The 19,732-nt window shown below is 43.2% G+C and overlaps 1 protein-coding gene and 1 long non-coding RNA gene across 6 annotated transcripts; one reads left to right on the forward strand and one right to left on the reverse strand.

The window, feature by feature from the left end:
* The first annotated feature begins 2 nt into the window (after positions 1–2).
* Positions 3–18,514, forward strand: igfn1.4 (immunoglobulin like and fibronectin type III domain containing 1, tandem duplicate 4). 4 transcript variants are annotated; one of them, XM_084705128.1, is made up of 24 exons: positions 3–132; positions 3,085–3,170; positions 3,845–3,877; positions 4,361–4,483; positions 4,744–4,883; positions 6,377–6,476; positions 6,615–6,693; positions 6,776–6,968; positions 7,324–7,437; positions 7,589–7,751; positions 7,834–8,106; positions 8,641–8,883; positions 9,431–9,508; positions 12,605–12,720; positions 13,105–13,246; positions 13,449–13,742; positions 13,974–14,273; positions 14,382–14,558; positions 14,786–14,914; positions 15,029–15,108; positions 15,682–15,874; positions 16,236–16,532; positions 16,674–16,994; positions 17,097–18,514. In XM_084705128.1, exons 2-24 carry the CDS (start codon positions 3,125–3,127, stop codon positions 17,099–17,101), a joined length of 3,639 nt encoding a protein of 1,212 aa, XP_084561254.1. In that variant the 5' UTR covers positions 3–132; positions 3,085–3,124; the 3' UTR covers positions 17,102–18,514. The 4 variants fall into 4 exon arrangements, with proteins under 4 accessions (XP_084561254.1, XP_084561252.1, XP_084561255.1 ...); XM_084705126.1 differs by having other exon boundaries at positions 16,674–18,514; XM_084705129.1 differs by lacking the exon at positions 9,431–9,508 and having other exon boundaries at positions 16,674–18,514.
* Positions 14,168–18,649, reverse strand: LOC146272248 (uncharacterized). 2 transcript variants are annotated; one of them, XR_014766586.1, is made up of 4 exons: positions 18,510–18,649; positions 16,870–17,002; positions 14,959–15,099; positions 14,168–14,491 (listed from the first exon to the last, which is right to left on the reverse strand). It is a non-coding gene; the product is annotated as an uncharacterized LOC146272248 (long non-coding RNA). The 2 variants fall into 2 exon arrangements; XR_014766587.1 differs by lacking the exon at positions 16,870–17,002.
* Between the last annotated feature and the right edge of the window lie 1,083 nt (positions 18,650–19,732).

The raw sequence follows: 19,732 nt of genomic DNA on the forward strand, positions 1-19,732 counted from the left end.
TATTATAGCCAGCAGCAGCAGACCTGAGGAGAGGCAGTCCAGTATTAGAGCCAGCAGCAGCAGACCTGAGGAGAGGCAGTCCAGTATTAGAGTCAGCAGCAGCAGAAGCAGACAGAGACGATCGCTCCTGAGGTAAGTCCAGTTTCCATCCCTGACAACCCCAGGCTTTGTCTGAGGTGTCAGATATGGGTCTTTGTTTCACAACAGCCGCCTGGGCTGTGGCTCTAGGATTAGAGTCATAAAAGACCTGTATCGTTAGGTACAGTAGGAGTAGCAGTAGGGAGTTAAATGTGCAGTAGTTAAACGGCAGTGTGATATCATGTGCAATGTGTCACCAGAAGGTCAAAAGCCACATTATACTAGAAAGAAGTGTCTTGTGTATCCTTGTAAGGGACGTGTACAACTACGTATAACGTATTCTGTTCCTCCAAAGCATGAGGATATTCTAGTTCTGGGAAATCTTAACCAGGACTAATAACACAATTCTACAGTTTAATGCTAGTCAGTCACAAACTAGTATCTCACAAAACTGAAATAATTTCAGATGTAATTGATGTATCGTGGGATTCTGCGCTCTCAGTTCCACGACAGGGGCTCTGACTCTTACACACACATTTTAATTTCAGACTCTTGTCGTCATTGTGTCTTCAAGGGCTTTTTAAACCCTTCCCAGGACACACATGGTGCATTTGATAGCTCTTAATGATGGCTGGGTCACCCAGCAGTGAGCGAACCAGGTTCTCACTTCTGCATCCTGGATCACGTGGGCAGGGGGCTGCTTTGACGCTAGCGTGTGGTGCGAAACCACATGGTGTCATAAAACTCGACCCCTTGCTGGGCTCGGGAGCACTTCACTAAGTGTCCTGTCAGGAGCCAAGTGGCTTGTGATCATCTTCAGCTTCATCTGAGCCAAGAGTGGCCGGGACAGAGAGAGATTTTGGAAATCAAACCTCATATTAACAGGGCTTGCACAATGCCGTGCTTTAACAAATTAACACTTCATTCATGCGATGCGGCCTTAGCGTAGATCTGTAGGCCAACTCAAAGTCCCATAGTTTGAGAGTTATAGCCTTGGAATAGGAGACGTATTCAGTTAACTTGAATCCGTTTATAACTTGTAGAACACATTTCAACAGTGGGACAGCGACGAAAAGTTGATTTGCAGTTAACAAACACACCATTCAAAGTTCAATACACATACAACATTTCATTCTTTCTCATTTCAAAACCCTATCTAATATTGAAATGAAGTTGCCTGGAATTTGTATTTATAATTTGTTTTATTGAAATTGGACGAGGTGGCTATTTTGGTCTCCCTGTGATGAGGCTTGCTCGTCATCCTCGCAGGGATTTACTTGCACATCATGACCATTTGTGATTGGATGATCACTTTTATGTAGGCTACCATGTGACCTATCGCATGACGACACTGTGTTCTCCTGTTCCACTGGCCCTGATAGGGAACCCTAGAATGTCATACATGTATAAGGAGTGGTGTTGGATTCCGTGAGATGCAAGGGTTATTAAATCAAAATCTTTATATATCTTTATTTAACGTGGCAGACATCCCTCCCCGGTCATCTCCAAATATGCTTACAGTTCTGGTACAGCTAACACAAGGGTTAGGCTATCTTCCTCAGGAAGGATATACTACATAATATTTTTTACATTGATGATCTACAATCAAAGTAGTAGATAACATTTAATTTAAGTGAATATAAAACGACAGCTTTCACAATAGAAAATGATTTTATAACTGCCCAAATCTTTCTTAACTGTAGGCTAAGACAGACAGAACCAGGTAATTTTATAAATCAAATCAAATGCACCAATGCAGGCCAACAACCTTGGTAAACAGCTGGTGCACAGGCTTTCAAGTCATGTCCGAGTATTTTATGTTTGAACACGGAGTGTCTCTGGCTGTCAATCCTTTCCTTTCAATCCTCAAAAAGAAGGCCCAGCCCCAGTCATTCTTAAGAGCTTCCATCTATTCAAACCCAAGATTTAGTGGCGACCTCAACAAGTATCGGACACAACTCAAACCGTGTCAACATCACATTCCCAACTCAGACATACTGCTCGCAATCATAAGTTGCAGCCAAAAGACGCACGGCTCGTGCAAAGCTTGTCTGAGTCGAGGACCGCGAGATAAGTTTTCACACAGAAAGCCAGCTGGTTCTAAACTGAGGGGCCGAATGTTGCCATGTTGTCGCTGTCACGCCACAGTTCTTCACTGTCTCACACGTACCGTCACATTCTGGCTGGAGTCTGACTGTTTTCAGAAGACTTAATATAACATTTTAATATATTCCATTAGTCAATAACACACAGTGGGCTTCCAGCTGTCTCACGTAGGCCTATAGAAGGAGTATGATGATGCTGATGTCTTCACATATCCTGTGTACAGCATTTATTTTAGTGAAGTCTTCAGTCTCAAGTTAGAAAACCATTTGGGAGTGTGCTATTAGTGACATCTGCTGTGCAGTGTCTATTGCAACTTGGTGTGTAACTTACATAACGTGTTTAAATGTTTCTCAACAGTTTGAGCACATTTTCCCCAAAGGATTTCCCCCTGTGATAGAAAGAAATCTAGCAGGATGCCAAACCGATGGTCCAAATGAGTCCATCTGATGCCGTGTCTTCCTGTAGTTGTTGAAGCACAGCACGAGGTTCAGTTCTGCGACAGTTGACAGGTTTTCTCCACCGTGAAAATTCAACCGTTAAAACACCAGAAGATGAACAGTCAGCGAACGGCGATGATTCATGGCTGCAGGATCACATGCCGTTTGAAACGATCCTGTTTCATGTCCTCACCACACACAAAACCTCCAGTTAAATCCCAGTCAAAGACAGGACGCGACATAAAAACCCAACACGTATTCCAAAAAGTAAGACTTGAGCATTAATCAACGTCAGATCTCAGCAGGGTTCTGGTAGAGGCTGGCATTGTTTATGCTGGATTATAGATTCGCTTGGCAGAACATTCAGGCATTGTGATGGGTGATGATAGTGTGCTGTTCAATTTCTTGGTACGTCAACCCTCTAAAGAAACACCAATCTGTGTGATTCTTTTATTGGTTACAGCTCCAGAAACAGTGCTCATCCAGAAACCAAAACTGCCAAAATGTGGAAAAAATCTAAAGTGGGGGACCAGACAGCAGCTGGGCAAGGTGAGAGCGTCACACCTTCATGTTCATCCGTCCGTACAGCAGGGGCCAAAAATGGGCTTTATGCAAATGGGCTTGTCTAAATCAGTCAAGTATTCTATCATGTGTGTCTGCAATTTCACTAGGTACATGTGTTAACAGCAGAGGGCTCACAGAGTGAGGTCCTATAGAACAGTAAAACAGTCTCATGGTAGAATTACAATTAATCCCAAACAAAATAATCTGTTTACGGGCAGATGCGATGTGTCAGTTGTGGAATGAAAAACACAGCCACGCATTAAGGATCCACAATTGGCCGGGCTTCCTTGCTACATCAGCATAAACAGTACTGAACATAACTGGGTCACACACTTCAGAAGAGAGCTACAGCATTGTGCAGGTGCAGCGACAGCACCAGACACCACATCATCTCCACCTCAGAGCTAGTCACGACATCTCTCTTCAGTTTGTTTACTATCGTCAAGATTTCCTTTGGGGATCTAGCTCCTGCTTGTTTTTACGGCTTTGGTTCCTACCTCACGTTCACCATGTGTGTTTATGTTAGTTACATCCTGTTTCATTGTTTCATCCAAACAATGATCCCCATCCACATCCTTCGCTCCACAAGCTTTTCCCCCCCTTCCCGCTCATGTCTGCCATATGTGTCTGAATGTGCCCCTGAAACTGTCCATGAGCAGGTCCTGATGCTGGAAGGTTGGATGGTACTGAAGGTAGGCTGGAGGAACCGCCACACACGATTCACCTCCTTGTCTTCACGTCTCACCCTGCTTCTGAGGCATGAAGGACTGATATTGATAACTGGGTCTTGACCGATACAACAACGTACATTTTCATGTGCGAGGATATGTCTTGCAACATATCTGTTCACACAGTTCTAGCTGCGAGAAGTTCAGGGCATGGAATGCACGAGGTGCAGACTTCTAATGTCTGTTAGGATGAAAGTAAAAAATTATGAAACTGATCAAGTATAAGGTCTGATAAGGACAATGCGTTCATAACATGAAACATTCTAATACTATATATTAGAATGAATATATTGTGTTTGGCATGCTGGGTCTGGTTTATAAACATCTATTCTCACACGATATTACAACCACATACCAGGTTATTAAAGACTGATCAAGATTATAATGGTTGCTGCTCTATGAATTCCATACAAGCTACCTTAACATTTTCTGATCCACTGTCACCAGTGGGAATAAAGAAGAAGTCGAAAGTCCCTGGAGTGATGATAACTCAGTTTGTGGAGGAGATCCCAGAGGGGAAGAGCCACCCTGACTTCACCCGCAAGCCCATCGCTCTCACCATCCAGGAGGGTGAGCAACTACAGAACTCATCAGTACTCACACACTGAAGTAGCTGTCAGCAATGGATGTGTTGTGTATGATAGTACATGACTTAATGATGATCATTTGCACACTGTACCAAACACACACACACACACAACCTGCTAGCAGTATGTTCTCGTATCTGCTGGTGAACTCCAAGATGTCCAAGTCCACTCAGGTGCCCAAATCATGATGCTCTCACACATGATTTTAGAATCACGTTGACCCTCAACACTCTGACCCCGCAGGGAAGTTTGCGTTTTTCAAGGCCATCGTTATCGGAGAACCGCAGCCCACCGTCACCTGGGCCAGGAATAACGGAGACGTGTCTGACACGTCCAGATACCAAACCAAGTACGACCCAGTCGCTAACGAGCACATCTTCGAGGCAAGTCATGACACCCCCCCCCCCTTTTTTCCCCTCGTTACGATTATTAATCGTATACAAATTACGTGTTCCGACTTAAAACGATGACTGTATGTTGCTGTGTGCAACAATGATAGGCTACGAGCCCTATTTTAACGATCTGAAACACAAGTATCAAAACGCAAAGTGCTAGTAACTTTGTGGACGGGACTCAGGTACTATTTTGCCGGCGGGATAAATGACTTTGCGCCTGGCTCAATCTAAAATGGGTTGGTCTGAAGTAGCTACATTACTAATGGGTGTGGTTTGGGCGTAACGTGCAGTAAACCAATCAGAGCGTCATCTCACATTCCCTTTAAGAGCAGCGCTTGTTCCATGGCGGATTGAGAGAAATGACATTGTATGGGAAAGGCAGAGCAGTTTTCTCAGTGCACTAAATTGCCCGCTAAATTGCTGCTCATTCAAATTCTTATTTTTATATATATATTTTTTTTAATTGTCGTATTTTTAAATTGTTTAGTTCTTAGAATTAGTTGAACTATTGTTCTTTTTTACTTAACTTAAGACCTTGCCACAGTAAACTCTGTGTTTGTGTAACATAGCCTACATGGCAAATATCCGAATTCTGATTCTGATGGATATGGGAGAAGAAACCCACCCAAATTAGCTTCGGTTAAACAGGCGTGGGAGGAAATTGCCACAATTGTTACAAATCAAGTTCACATACATGGAGATTTCTCATGACAATCTTTTTATAATCATTGAAGAAATGTAACACGCCATAAATCAAAACAATGTAACGTAGCTTCGCAGAAAGAAGACCCTGGCCTCACCAGCAGTGCACACGGGCCAAGCTTGCGCCCTTAAAATAGCATCTGAATAACACCGCATTGACTGTAGACTACGTTTTTCCTTGTCAGTGGCGAAATTGTTTTTCTGAAACTGCAAAATAGCACCAGGGAACGTTTGCGCCGGAACACGCCTCCTTTCCACCTCCAAGGCAAGATAGGGCCCTAGGTGTTTCCAAACTTTTGACAGGCACTGTACCTTTCTACATTCAAACCCTTTTAGCAAAGCATGTTATATAACATGTAATATTCCTCCTGAAACGTTTTTGTTTTATGTTTATTTAACTTTAACCCTTGTGCTGCCTTCGGGTCACAATGACCCATTGTTGTGCTGTGACAACTTTACCCAATACAAAAACAAATAAAAAGCATTTTCTTTTAACCTTCGCACTGTTGGGGGTGTGAGATAGCCTGACAGTTAAAAGAAAATGCTTCTCTTTATTTATGTATGAGGTAAAGTTGTCGCAACACGTGTGGGGAAGGTCACAATGACTGATGGGTCACAATGACCCGAAGATGTAACAACGGTTAAGGAAAAAGTCATGTAAAATACATGTGCCATGAGCACTCAGGTCCCTCATGTAAATGTGCCAGATTTATCCAGACCATCACATTTTCATCTGCATGCCCTGTAAACCAGTAACCAACATGCTGTTTCATTACCAGATGGCCAATGTCAAACCTGACCAGGCTGACACTTACAAATGCTTTGCCACAAATGAATATGGGAAAGCCGTAGTCACTGTGGTCCTGAATGTCATTCAAGGTGAGGTGGTGGTTCTGGTGGTAATCAAGATGAGTTTTTATTTATCTGCTACTAAGCAACAGAATATTTGTTTGTTGAACGATCCTTGAGGAAGATTTTTTTCTCACTGGTCTTTTTCTACCTCTTCTCATTTTTCAGTTGGATTTAAAAAGGAGCCCAAACCAGCAGCAGGGGCAAATGAAGCAGGAGATTTTAAGACCGTATTGAAGAGAAAGAGGTATCTCAACAAAATTGTTTTTGTTTAGTGGAACTGTGTTTTTTGTGTTTACAGAACGCTGAACTGTTCTTGTCCGTTCCAGTAAAATCCGTCCCAAATCTGAGCAAACTGAGAGGAAAGATGGAGAGATAGACCCAAAGTTCTGGGAGCTGTTGTTGAGCGCTGATAAGAAAGACTACGAGCGCATCTGTACTGAGTTTGGAATTACAGACTTCCGCTGGATGCTGAAAAAACTGAATGAGATGAAGAAGGAGAGAGAGGAGGAACAGGCCCAGGTTAGTCCACAAACACATTTCAAGACGATGTGAAACAGTGTTCTAAAGTGTGATTCAAAAACAAATCTGAAGACATCAGAATTTCCATTTGTAGTAAGACAATTGAAAATTCTATTATGAATCTGACCGCATCAAACCAATATTGATTACGACACTGAGGGGACCTCTCAGGATCTATACTTCACTACTGAGCTGTTATCTACAAAAAAAGTATCAATGGAAATACATTATGGCTGTTAATATCTTAAGGTTTCCTTTACAGACTTTAATTCACATTCTTAACATCTTCATGTTCTTCTCACTGTCAACTCTTTTTCACACAATTTCAAACAAACTCAACTTTACTCTCATCCAGTTCATCAAAAGCATTTCAAATCTGAAGCCAATCGAAGTGAACCCTGATTGCTCTGCGTCCTTTGAGATCGACATGGATATGATTGACCCTAGCAGTAGGATCTTCATCTACAAGGTTAGATTGAACCCAATGTTTCAGGAAAGTCATTGTACAATTTGCCACTGTAAAATGCATGTCAACACCAATAACGCTGGAGTTTAATTTCTCTTGACAATCAGCCCAGTGATTCTCTCGAGGTGAGGTGTTTTTGCATATTTCCTCTCAGGATGGAGTGATGGTTCCTTACACCAAGGAGCTGGGAGACAAACACAGCCTCAAACAAATTGGGAGAAAATACGTCTTCAGCATTAAGGATCTGCTTCCTGACGATGCTGGCTTGTATCAGCTGGATGTGGAGGGTGTCAACATGTTTTCCACTGACTTCAAAAGTAAGCATACAACATCATTATAGTACAACATTGATACAACATGTTCCGCCCTTATTTTCCTTCCTCACACCTTTTTTCACAGTTCCCGCGATCGACTTCCTCGTCAAGATCCAGGAAGTGAAGGCGACGGAGAGAGAAGACGCTGTGTTTGAGTGCGTGCTGTCCAACCCGTTCTCCAAGATTATGTGGGTGGGAAAGAACCTGCCCCTGGAGCAGGGTGACAAGTACGACATTGAGGCCTCAGAGGACAAGCTCATCCACCGGCTGGTGGTGAAGGACTGCATGGTGGTGGACAAGGGCATCTACGCTGCCATCGCAGGGATCAAGTCCTGCAACGCCTGGCTTGTTGTTGAGCGTGAGTTGTTGAAATTTCTTTGATCAAAAAGACGGGAAGGTCGGATTTTTATGAATAGAGGGAGAGATGGCTTCAAGGCTGCAGATGATAAATTGTGTTTGGGTCAAAATGTTCAAGTTGAAAGCAAAACCTTTAAAAACATCAAAGAGAGGGGAGCTCCAGAAATAGGTCTGAGCATGGTCACATAGGGCTGATGTCTACACAATTAATTACTCAAAGCATTAAATTGTCATCATTTGTTTTAGTAAACAACAAATCCACAAACAAGTACCCATGCTTGGATCAACCTTCCTAAATGAGCAAATCTTTCATACTGGCTTACGTAGCTTCTCCTGTCTGAAACTACTGTGTTAGAGTCACCACATTCAAATAGAAACAAATGTATTCGTAAAGCCCTTTTTACAAGCAGTGTCACAGAGAGCTTCACATACATCCGTGGAACTGCACCTAAACAGACCTAAACCCCTCAGTCGTCCCAATCAGGCCCCAGGCCTCATGCTCACGCCTCTCTGAACACACCTTCTCTCCGTCCAGCCGACAAGAGCAGCCAAGGAGGCAAGAAGGCAGCCAGGAAGACGACCAGGGCTGGAGGGGCGGGGCTGGACCTGGAGAAGATTGCCCAGGAGCAGCAGCAGAAGCTTGTGAAGGATCGCGAGGAGCGTCTGGAGCAGGTGAAGACAGCCAAGGCTGAGATGGCTGTGGCGGCTGAGGCAGGGCCCGCCACCACACCTCCCAGCCAGGAGGGCAAACCTGCCGAGGCTCCTCCCACCAAACCAGGTAGGACAAGGGCCCTGACCGGCACACACAACCGGCGTGTTTACAAAGTATGTAAACAACGTGTAAATGTATGTATTTTACTTACTGATGTTTTGATACAGTAGTTGTCATTCCACTCTGGAGAGATTGACGATTCTGAACTTATGTGTTTAGAAAGTCATTCCACTCTGGGTGAGTGGACGTTACTGATGTTTTCATCATCGACCTACCTTTCATGTAGCTTGTGATTATCACGTTTCATGTTGTTAATATTTTAAATTGTCAAATTACGGTTAACTTCTGCCGGTAAAACATTTATTGGGATGCAAATGTCCTCAATCTTTTCTTTCACCACTGGATGCGTGTAATACAGTCCATGAACAGTATTATACTGTTATTGTCCTTCACATTTAGTTTTACCAATCTTTTTTAAAATTATGTTATACATATCTATATTTTGGTTCTTCTTGTTTTTCGTTAACTACCACATATTATATTTGGTATGAAGTGATCCTGTTACTGTCCATAGTTTAAGTGGCAGTCACTGATTGGTTGTGATGATCGATAGGACGGTCAGATCAGGAAGCAGCAGCAGTGAGTATAGGTCCACAGACCAAGGCTGTTGCCGTGGAGAATAATGTTGTTGGTAAGAGACAACAAGGGGTGTGTTTACCTGTGCATGGACGCCATGTTGAAAACGGAAGCCATTTGAAAAACAATGGCTTTGACGTTCTGCGTGTTTATCTATCGTACGTTTTTCTCCACTGAGAAGTTAACCGTGGTTGATAGGCTAGACGTTATAACGTTATGATGAATGATCATCTACTGAACTACTTTTGTTGATATCCGTTGAGAGCTGTCTCTTTATTTACACTATACATTATAGTGTGACTCCTTCAGTGTCATTGCTTGGTTCGTGTTTATTTCTTTTGCGCTAACGTTTTGTTTGACTTGTGTTGCCGGCTTATCAGCTCTCTCCAGTCCTCTGTGATGTTAACCGTCTCTTCAGCATGGCCAGGGGCTGGCTGGGTCAGGAACTCAGCATACAGTATTCTTACATAACACGTCAATGTGTCTTGTGCTTCCTGCTTCTCGTGTTATAATTATCATGTTTATTTAATAATGATTTAATCCCATTACATGTACAGTACCAAACTAACATTTTGGGTGTTAAGGATTTAGGATGTAGAATGTCGTATTCTAACTTCTAGCTTCAGTCTGCTTAAAAAGCTATACCCTGAGCAGACGTGAAGGGACTGTATAATAAGATACCAGCATCTGTAAGCCATTGCAAGAAGCAAAAATACTTCACATTAAAATACGGTTTCAAGTCATGTAGAAGATATCTGTCTTTGATGGTGACATGCACCAGTGAGGAAGCTTATATAATCATCAAGACTTTCTAGTAATAGTAGGACGCCAAACTTGTTATTCAGAAATGTAATTAATTAATTGTAATTAATTAAGGAGGAGCTAATGAAGGAGCAGGATTGAACACTGGGGATTCAGGAAGTGGTAAGAGAAAGACAAAGTACTGCTTCTTCAATAACAGACTGAGACAACATTTTAATGATTTGCTTAGGTATCTCTTTGTTCACCAAGTGTGACAATACAATACTGGAAAGGCTTGCAAAGAGGTTAGGGTTAGTGTGAAAGAGCGAGTTGTAAGTGTTGTGTGGTGGGTCCCAGGACAGGGTGTAAACGACGGAGCAGGCGTCCCCCCAGCTGAAGACGCTGGTAAGACAGATCTGAAGCATCAAACCACTGCAGTTTGACTACTAGAAACTACTAAACTACTAGACTTTCTGAAACTCATCTTGAATATGTCTAAAAGTAACACGGCACACTGCAAGGATTGTTTGATGTTTTCCATTAAATATTATTAAAACGTATCAATCTCTTGCGAGAAAAAAGCTGAATGTGTGCATTACCATTGTGTCGTAAAATATGAACTGTCTCCTTTACATAATTCTTATACTACTGTGTGGTGCTATATTTTATCATGATTTAGCTGTACATGTTTGTCATAGCATCACCAATGACCTTTAGGTCACCAGAATCAATTAAATTATACTGAATATATTTAATAGTTTTGTCTGCATCATAACCATTCAAATATCTGTGACTAAACATTCATTTCAAGTAACGATACTTACATACATTACGTTTGTAACACGGCCAATGACAAATCCAGACGTATTTTCTTCATCTAATCAACTTCTCAAACAATTAACAGCTTTTGTTAAAAGTTATATTAGTTATAATATTAACTTAATGTATAAATATTATGTTCATAACTAGTGAATGTTAAATTAATTAATATAACTGATAAATATACCTAAGAATTATGTTTGCATAGATCAATACGTTCATAACATTAATAAATAAGGTTTTGACAATCCTGTGCACTGTTCATGTGGCCGTCAGTCCAGTCTAACAGTGATGGAACAGGACCCACTCCTCAGACTGCAGATGCTGGTAAGACGTTATTTTAAGTATCAACAGTACATCAACTGTACTTAAGTAGATTTTTCTGGTATTGTTACTTTTCCTAACTTTTTTTCTTTTATACTAAGTGTTTCAGAGATTTTACTCATTTATGATCTATCCAATAAGTTCATTGTCCACTGCAAGACTAGATTTGTTTACTGGTTTCAAATAAATTCTGATAAAACCTTATTAAATCATATCAATCTCTTATAACAGAACGGTTTAGGAGGTTACAATGTTTTTGTGGCAAAAAGTGCCTTGAGTCAACGAAGTGTACTCAGTACTAGCTACGTCACCACATCAGCACACGTTAGCAATGACACATGGATTCATGTGCTGTTGCACAGCGAGTATTGTGCCGTGGATACATAGCAAATCAAGACTTCCATGTACAGTAAGTAATGTCACATTAAATAATGTATTTAAACTCAGGCTTGTGTGGTGCGTCGCTATCTTCAATGCCACAGCCTAAACTTTGTGTCAAAAGAAACATTCTCATTTCTGGCTCTTTCAAACAATCCCCTCAGTGACGTTTGGCTAGCAACAGCAGCTAGCTTGCTCGTAGAAAACTTCTTTTGAATTAGCCCTTTCCCCCTAAATTAATGTCAAACTTTTTGGGGGGAATATTTTCAGTTAGCAGACGGTACAGTTTGAATCGTGATTCCATCTAAAATACTGCCGGTGACAACGTTCGCTTGTTTCAAAGCGGGTTCTTGAGTAGGCTAAATACTGGAAAATATCACTAGATGGGAACAACTTAAGAGGACGGACCCACCTGCAACCGACCCAAGCGAGCACACCCTACAATTTCCCCAGAAATTGCGTTTTATGTGCCTGTCATTCAGTGTGCTTGTTTGTTGCTGGAATCATCATAGAACACCTCAGATCCAGGTCACACTGGCCTCAGAGAGGAGTTGAAACATGCACTTTCAACAACTATAGTTAATATTAGATATTTACAGTATATTTACAAGCAATTTTGACTTAAGACAATATCCCAAACTTTGTCTTTTCAGTTCAATTTAATCTCAGTTTAACATTCTGTTGTCTAGAGTAAGGCAGATCGGCCAGGGGTTTCCTGTCCTGCAGTTCATCATGAAAGCCTCCATGTGGGCACGCACATGCAGCATGCATGCCGTCCTGTGACAAAGCCCATGTCTAACATCTTAAACAACCTAACGCTACCCCAGTTGTATGTGCGTCTGTGGCAGCTGTGTAATCAGAAGGTAACTGAGCGTGTTGTGGTGGGTAGCTCTGCAGATCGTGAGCGGACTGTCTGACGTGTATGCTGTTCGTGGTGAACCTGCCGAACTGGTGGTGAAGATGAGCAGCGACTGTGATGGGGCCTGGCTGAAAGCTGGACAGAAGGTACGCATGTGAAATACTGTTATTACTACTTATATAAGAAGGTATGAATGTGAGTGGGAGTCAGATGGCTGAGCGGTTAGGGAATCGGGCTAGTAATCTGAAGGTTGCTAGATCGATTCCCTGCCGTGCCAAATGAAGTTGTGTCCTTGGGCAAGGCACTTAACCCTACTTGCCTCAGGGGGATTGTCCCTGTACTTACTGTAAGTCGCTCTGGAGAAGAGCGTCTGCTAAATGTAAATGGATGTGTTGTAGAAATCCTCTGATCACTAACTGTATTAATTTATATGGTTATATTCTGAATTGATGGAACTATGACAACTTTTTCATAGAAATGAATCTCACATGATGTCTTTATAATATGATATTATATGTTTTTATTTTTAGCTGTCCTCCAAAGCTGGCTTAGCTTTAACCAAGGATGGAAACAGTCACAAACTGACCATTAAGACCAGCAAGGAGGAAGATATTGGACTGTATCGTTTTGAAGCAGACGATTGCAAAACTGAAGCAAATCTCTGTGTTGGAGGTACAGTAAAACTCAACCTAATAACCATGAATGGATTATTTGTATGGACAGATTCATCCTTTTGGGTAACACTTTACAATAAGGTGTGCATCAGGTAGCCTATGTTTAGTTAATGAACTTTTAGCATTAAAATAACAGTTCATAAAACCCATCTGGGACCAACAGAGTATCCCTGTAAACTGTCTGCTCCTCTGCCTCTCAGACGTACCCGAGTTTGACCCCGACGACCTCCACAAGTTCTCCAAGCCGGTGATTGTAAAGGTGGGCCAGAACGGCAGCTTCAAGATGCCGTTCACTCCACAGGAGTCCCTGGAGGTGCGCTGGTTCAAGGACGGCGTGGAGCTGAAGGACGGTGGGGGCGTGAAGATGGTTAAGGAGGCAAACCACAGCCGGCTGATGTTCAGGGACTGCCTACGCTCTGACACCGGAGACATCACCATCCAGCTGAAGAGCCCGTACGGCTCTGTGGAGGCCAAATCTCGGCTCATTGTCCTTGGTAAGACGACCACGCAAAAGCGTGTGTTATTCGATTCCCCCACCTCCCTCCAAAAAAGCGAATGTGGTTGGGTACCTAAACTTGTGATTTATATCAAAAATAAAACCATAAAATATTTTACATTATTAATTAAACAAATATATTATCATTTCAAATGTATTTTTATAATAAAAAAACAATATAAAACATATAGTATAATATAATCTATATCTTAACTCCCCTGTGCTGTAGACAAGTCCGGCCCCCCGGAGGGCCCAGTGGAGGTCCTGGACAGTAGCGCCTCGGTGGTGGAGCTGAAGTGGAACCCTCCGCAGGACGATGGAGGCTCCCCCGTCACACACTACATCCTGGAGCGCCAGCAGCTGGGCCAGAGCCTCTGGAAGAAGCTGGGCGACGTCACCGCCGACAAGACGACCTACCGCGACCGGAACGTGATCCTGGGCAAGAAGTACATCTACCGGATATACGCAGAGAACACTGAAGGCCTCAGTGACCCTCTCCAGACAGAAGACATCATGGCGGGCACTTTGGGTAAGCTGCTTCTCCTCTCCTGCGGGGGAAATCGAGCTTTTAGGACACTTTATGCTACACTAAATAATAATCCATGACCTCGTGTTTATAGTGCCTTGTTTCCCTCAGTGTTCCCTGGTCCGCCTGGTGCGCCCAAGGTGGTGAGTGCATCCAAGACTTGCATCCACCTGACCTGGACCCCTCCAGTGGAGACGTTTGGGACGATGGTCGGCTACCAGCTGGAGAAGAGGAAGAAAGACACAGTTCAGTGGATCGCCTTGAACCCCGTCAGCGAGCCTATCGAAGGTCTGCTCCTGATCATATAAATGGACATGTTGCTTTTAGAAATAAAGACACAATGTAGCGTAGTGGAACATCCTCGTATTCAAAATACAATTCGATGTGAAAACATCTATATTATTTTGTGGTTTGGGGCTGATTCCATTTGACTGCAGGCTCAGCCTTTAATAACGAAAGGGGTCTGATAGTGTTAACTTGTTCTGGCTGTTAGTTGTCCTCTGCTCTGCCTTCAGGAGAAAAGTATGCAGTGAAGGATGTGACTGAAGGGTGTGAGTATGAATTCAGGGTGTCGGCCATTAATGAGTCTGGAGCAGGAGAGCCTAGTCCTCCCTCTGCCATGGTGTGTGCAAAGAACCCCAACAGTAAGTCCTCATAACGATCCGCCCTCACATGCGTCAGAACATACCGTGTAGACTCAGTGGAAGTGAGAGTTCAGCCCCAGCCTCAACGTTACTGTTCTGTGTCCTGGTGTTTAGTGCGGCCGCATTTCAAAGACCCGGAAGACTTCATTGTGATCAGGGCAGGAAATTCAGTGAGGCTCAAAATCCTGTATGAGGTATGATAACATGTGATGGCATTTAGTACAGTTCAGGATTTGTGCTCAATGATTTAACCAGTTTGTGTTTTGTCAGAGTGGTCATACCAGACAAAGTAGAATGAGACCAGCTCTTTTGTTTGTGTAAAGGGGTTAATTTAGGGTCGTCGTTGACCATCTCTGTGGGTGTGTCTATCTCTGTGGGTGTGTCTATCTCTGTGGGTGTGTCTATCTCTGTGGGTGTGTCCATCTCTGTGGGTGTGTCCATCTCTGTGGGTGTGTCCATCTCTGTGGGTGTGTCCATCTCTGTGGGCGTGTCCATCTCTGTGGGCGTGTCCATCTCTGTGGGTGTGACCATCTCTGTGGGTGTGACCATCTCTGTGGGCGTGTCCATCTCTGTGGGTGTGTCCATCTCTGTGGGTGTGTCCATCTCTGTGGGTGTGACCATCTCTGTGGGCGTGTCCATCTCTGTGGGTGTGACCATCTCTGTGGGTGTGACCATCTCTGTGGGTGTGACCATCTCTGTGGGCGTGTCCATCTCGGTGGGTGTGTCCATCTCTGTGGGTGTGACCATCTCTGTGGGTGTGTCTTCAGGCCGAGCCCCCGCCCACCATCTCATGGCTGAAGGACGATGAGCCGATCTCTCCCTGGATCAACGTCATCAACACGGACGGGATGTCCCAGCTGGTCATCCCCTCGTCCAAGCGCTCCGACTCAGGGATCTTCACCATCAAGGCCAAGAACTCAAGTGGCGAGGCTTCCTTTGACATCGAGGTCAGAGTCACAGGTGAGGAAACGTTTTGATTTCCAGCTATTTTCTGCACTCTCATTGTGGCCATTTTGTATTCATTTTTTACAGGTACAATTAGGACTCCATCAACCATAACATACAGTCTATCGAATGCTAAACATGAGCATAGTTTAAATACATGTATTTTTATGTTTGCAATGTTAAGAAAATTCTTTGTTTAGTCTTATCTCTTCTCATCATTATGACTTAAAAGTGTTTCAACTTTACTTTAAAAAAACATTTGTGCCAGAGACTTTTGCAGAGTACAGTACGTCCGCCTCAGTGTCCCAACTCATCAAATCTATCAGTACAGCCCTTCAGTTGTCCGGCCCTGTACTACCCCCCACTGTGCTTCCAGATGAGCCGAGGTGCCCAGGGCCGGTGGCGCTAGAGCAGACTGTCCACGGCAGGTTGGTGGTGACCTGGGCCCCATCCCCGGACCAGGAAGTGGATGACCGCCTGCACTACATGGTGGCGGAGCACGACTCCAACACCCGGATGTGGCACACGGTGGCCGACCGGCTGTTCTGCAACACGTACACGGCCAACAACATCCAGCCCGGGCGAGAGTACCACTTCCGCGTGTTCGCCAAGAACGACATGGGCCCCTCGGAGCCATCCCAGTCGCCCACCTGGGGCATTAACAGCAACAGAAGTGAGAAAGCAGGGCTACCAGGGGTGTAGCCACAAGGGGGTCTGCCCGAAATTGTCTGTTTACAATTTTTTTAAATGATTGCATATATATATATATACACATATACACCTTTAAACCTTTTTTCCATTTGTGTCAACCTAGTTGCTGTGACGACCAGCATGCCTACGGAGATCAGCTTCGAGAGGCCTCCATCCATCCTGGTGCCCCTGAAGGTTCACACTCCTCCGAAAGGCTACCAGCTCTACATGACCTGTGCCATCCGGGGCTGCCCCACCCCCAGCGTCACCTGGTATCTCAACGACATCTGCATCAACCACGACAACAACTACTACATCACCAACTCATACGGCGTCTGCTCCATGTCCATCCTCCGCGTCCGGGCCAAGGACAGCGGCGAGTACAGGGTGGTGGCTGTAAACTCCTTCGGCCGGGCCGAGTGCTCGTCCAAACTCCTGGTTAAAGGTGAGGCTCTGCAGATCCAACACAACACGTTGGATCAATGCTGACTGTTGTTTTTCACGGTACTGGCGGTGACACTGAAATACTCTCTCTGTTTTCTTACAGACTGAAGTTCAAGTCTTTTATTGTCAGATGCACAGAACAACACAGGGTCAGACTGGGCACTGAAATTGTTAGGACAAGACCACGCAAAGCAAGTACACAGAACATAGATTATATCTATGATAAGCAAAAATATAGTAAACCTCCTGAAGCAGCTTGAAGGTTTGTTTCATGCACAAACAACACCCCTCCCTCCTTTCTTTAGATGTATTTAAAGGATAGGTCTCCTTGGTTTGAAATGAATTAAGAGTTGACTGTTTTTAGTCCAATGTGCTGTTCAGTGTAGGAGACACATTCTCTGCTTTTACACTGCATTGGTTTTGTTTTGACATTTGGTTACAGTGTTTCCCACACATAGACTAATTTGTGGCAGTGCGCCACAGAATCAACACCGGCCACACATATTGCGTTTCATTATAATTTTTGACTATATTTAAAACACGCAGCATATTCGTTCATCTGCATTTCCTTTCCCTGCTCTACCTCCGTCTTTCTGTCACTCACGCGTCTATCACATACAATCACAATGTCAGCACACATGAGCAACAACGCTATGCGATATCAGCGAGCCTTCAGCACCTTCAGTACCTTCAGTACCGTAGCTAAAAGTCTTGGAAAGTTGAGGTTACTTTTCGCTAGGTACCTACGAACATGTCTTAATTTGCTAGACAACTGGGTTCCCCATCATTCTTTTGGAGAGCTGTCTCACGAGCCCTACTTACCCGGCGTCATGGAGCCAACCAGCTAGTTATTTAGCACTAGCGTTATATGCAGAAATTGTTTACAATATGTTCAGGCTTCAACCAGTGCTGCTCAAGCAGAAAGACAGGGTCAGGGAGAGAAAGAGATAGATTCGTTAGGCACTGAAGACAGAGTAGGAGAGGACGATATCATACAACATAATACATATATATATATATATTTTTTTTTAAGTTATGTGTAACGTTCTTTGTTACAACCCCCCCCCCCCCCCCCCCGCCACAAATTGCTCTCTAATCTGTGGGAAACACTGGGTTATTCATCTTGAATCAGTGTTCCATGCATGTCTGTGTCTTTCAGTAGGTAGCACATGTATTGTATTCAGAACTGCAATAAAACCTTCAAATCTAACTGGGATTTTGGTGTAACTCCTCATTTTCATCCTTTATGATTTAATCCAGTTCTACACTGTAAAAAAATCAGGTAAAAAAACCGAGAAAGCAAGTGAGCTCCCTTTGAGAAAAGTGCTGAGAGCTCACAAGGCGCTGAAGGTCAAGTGTGAACACGGCCTAACAAACTGTTTCATGTCTACCATTAACAACGAACGTATTACACACGAAGCATCATGTGCCTACCGCATACAAATAAATGTTCGATCTAATTAAACCCACACCTGTGTCCCGAGTCATTGATTAACACACCCGTGACTTAGCTTACCTTGGACAGGTGTACGTGATGGAGCGGCAGGTTTCTGCTGTGATGAAGTGGCAGGTTTCTGCTGTGACTGATCCGCCGGAGCCGGAGGATTTCTGGTCAGAGCTTCCTCTATCAAATGTGCTGCTTCTCTAAGCAGCTCCGGATACGTTTCCGCCATTTTATACTGCACCTCAAATGGCATGGGGGCTAGAAGGATCGAGTCTTCCCCTTGTATCTAAAGCCCTTTCCTGCCGGACCATTCAAATATGGGAAATACAATTCCCATGGTTCCCGCCTTAATATCTTTGCCGTCCAATCACCGATTGTATTTCTGAAAACTGCCAGATACTCATGACAACTTAAGCTCAAAGCACATATCATTGGTTAAGGGGTTACTGGGTCCCCACCCCACTGACTCTGATGAGCGAGTTTGACAGATAACACAATTAATGAAGCACTGCAACACAACTCCTTGTGAAATGTAGCATGAAATGTAGCATGAAATGTAGTATGAAATACTTAAATAGTGAAATAATTATATATAAAAACATTAAATGAATTGGTATTTATTTATGTATGTAATGTCTATTTTAATTAATTAATGACACATTTAAGTAATTATTTATTGGTGTATTTATTTATTTAATTGTGTATTTATTTAATTCATTGTGGCACTTTTAGCCCTCCATCACTTAACCAAACTAAAGTTAGCCTACAAACGGAACGGTTATATAGAATTCCCCTAAATCAACATTACTCAACAAAACACTCAGGTTAAATAAATTATCTATACAGACCTTTGCCAGCTACACAATAAATTATCTAATGAATTAACATGCTTTTATCAACGATGTACAACACTAACCTTGAATTAATATATACATATATATTTATTGGACAAGTGCCTTCGTGTTTGGCAAATATTTCCTACTGACCTAGCTAACGCAAGCAGCTAACGTTATAGGCCTTAAACATTATAGTAGAGATGATCCTTAAAGCCACACATTATGGTCATGCAGGCCATAACGTTAACCACATTTTCGGACGGCAAATGGCAGATTTAATTAACTGACATTAGCGTTAGATAGCTAGCTGTAACCCCTGGCTGCTAGCAAATTTTATAAATAATGCTAACGTCAGCTAGCAATTTGCCTTTCAGTTCGGTAAAAGTACATTCCGTTTGACAAAATAAAGGTTGTTGAGAACATATAACGTACTATATCAGCTTAACATTAACGTTACCT

Source organism: Hypomesus nipponensis, chromosome 9, assembly GCF_054491055.1.
Source record: "Hypomesus nipponensis isolate SF chromosome 9, ASM5449105v1, whole genome shotgun sequence".
NCBI classification, from domain to species: domain Eukaryota; kingdom Metazoa; phylum Chordata; class Actinopteri; order Osmeriformes; family Osmeridae; genus Hypomesus; species Hypomesus nipponensis.

Bases quoted from the DNA above. Each gene is read 5' to 3' on its own strand.
- igfn1.4 (XM_084705126.1), top strand. From the start codon at position 3,125: ATGTGGAAAAAATCTAAAGTGGGGGACCAGACAGCAGCTGGGCAAG. The intron at 7,438-7,588 runs GTTAGATTGAAC...ATTTCCTCTCAG, and splicing joins GTAGGATCTTCATCTACAAG to GATGGAGTGATGGTTCCTTA. The intron at 8,107-8,640 runs GTGAGTTGTTGA...CTCTCCGTCCAG, and splicing joins CGCCTGGCTTGTTGTTGAGC to CCGACAAGAGCAGCCAAGGA.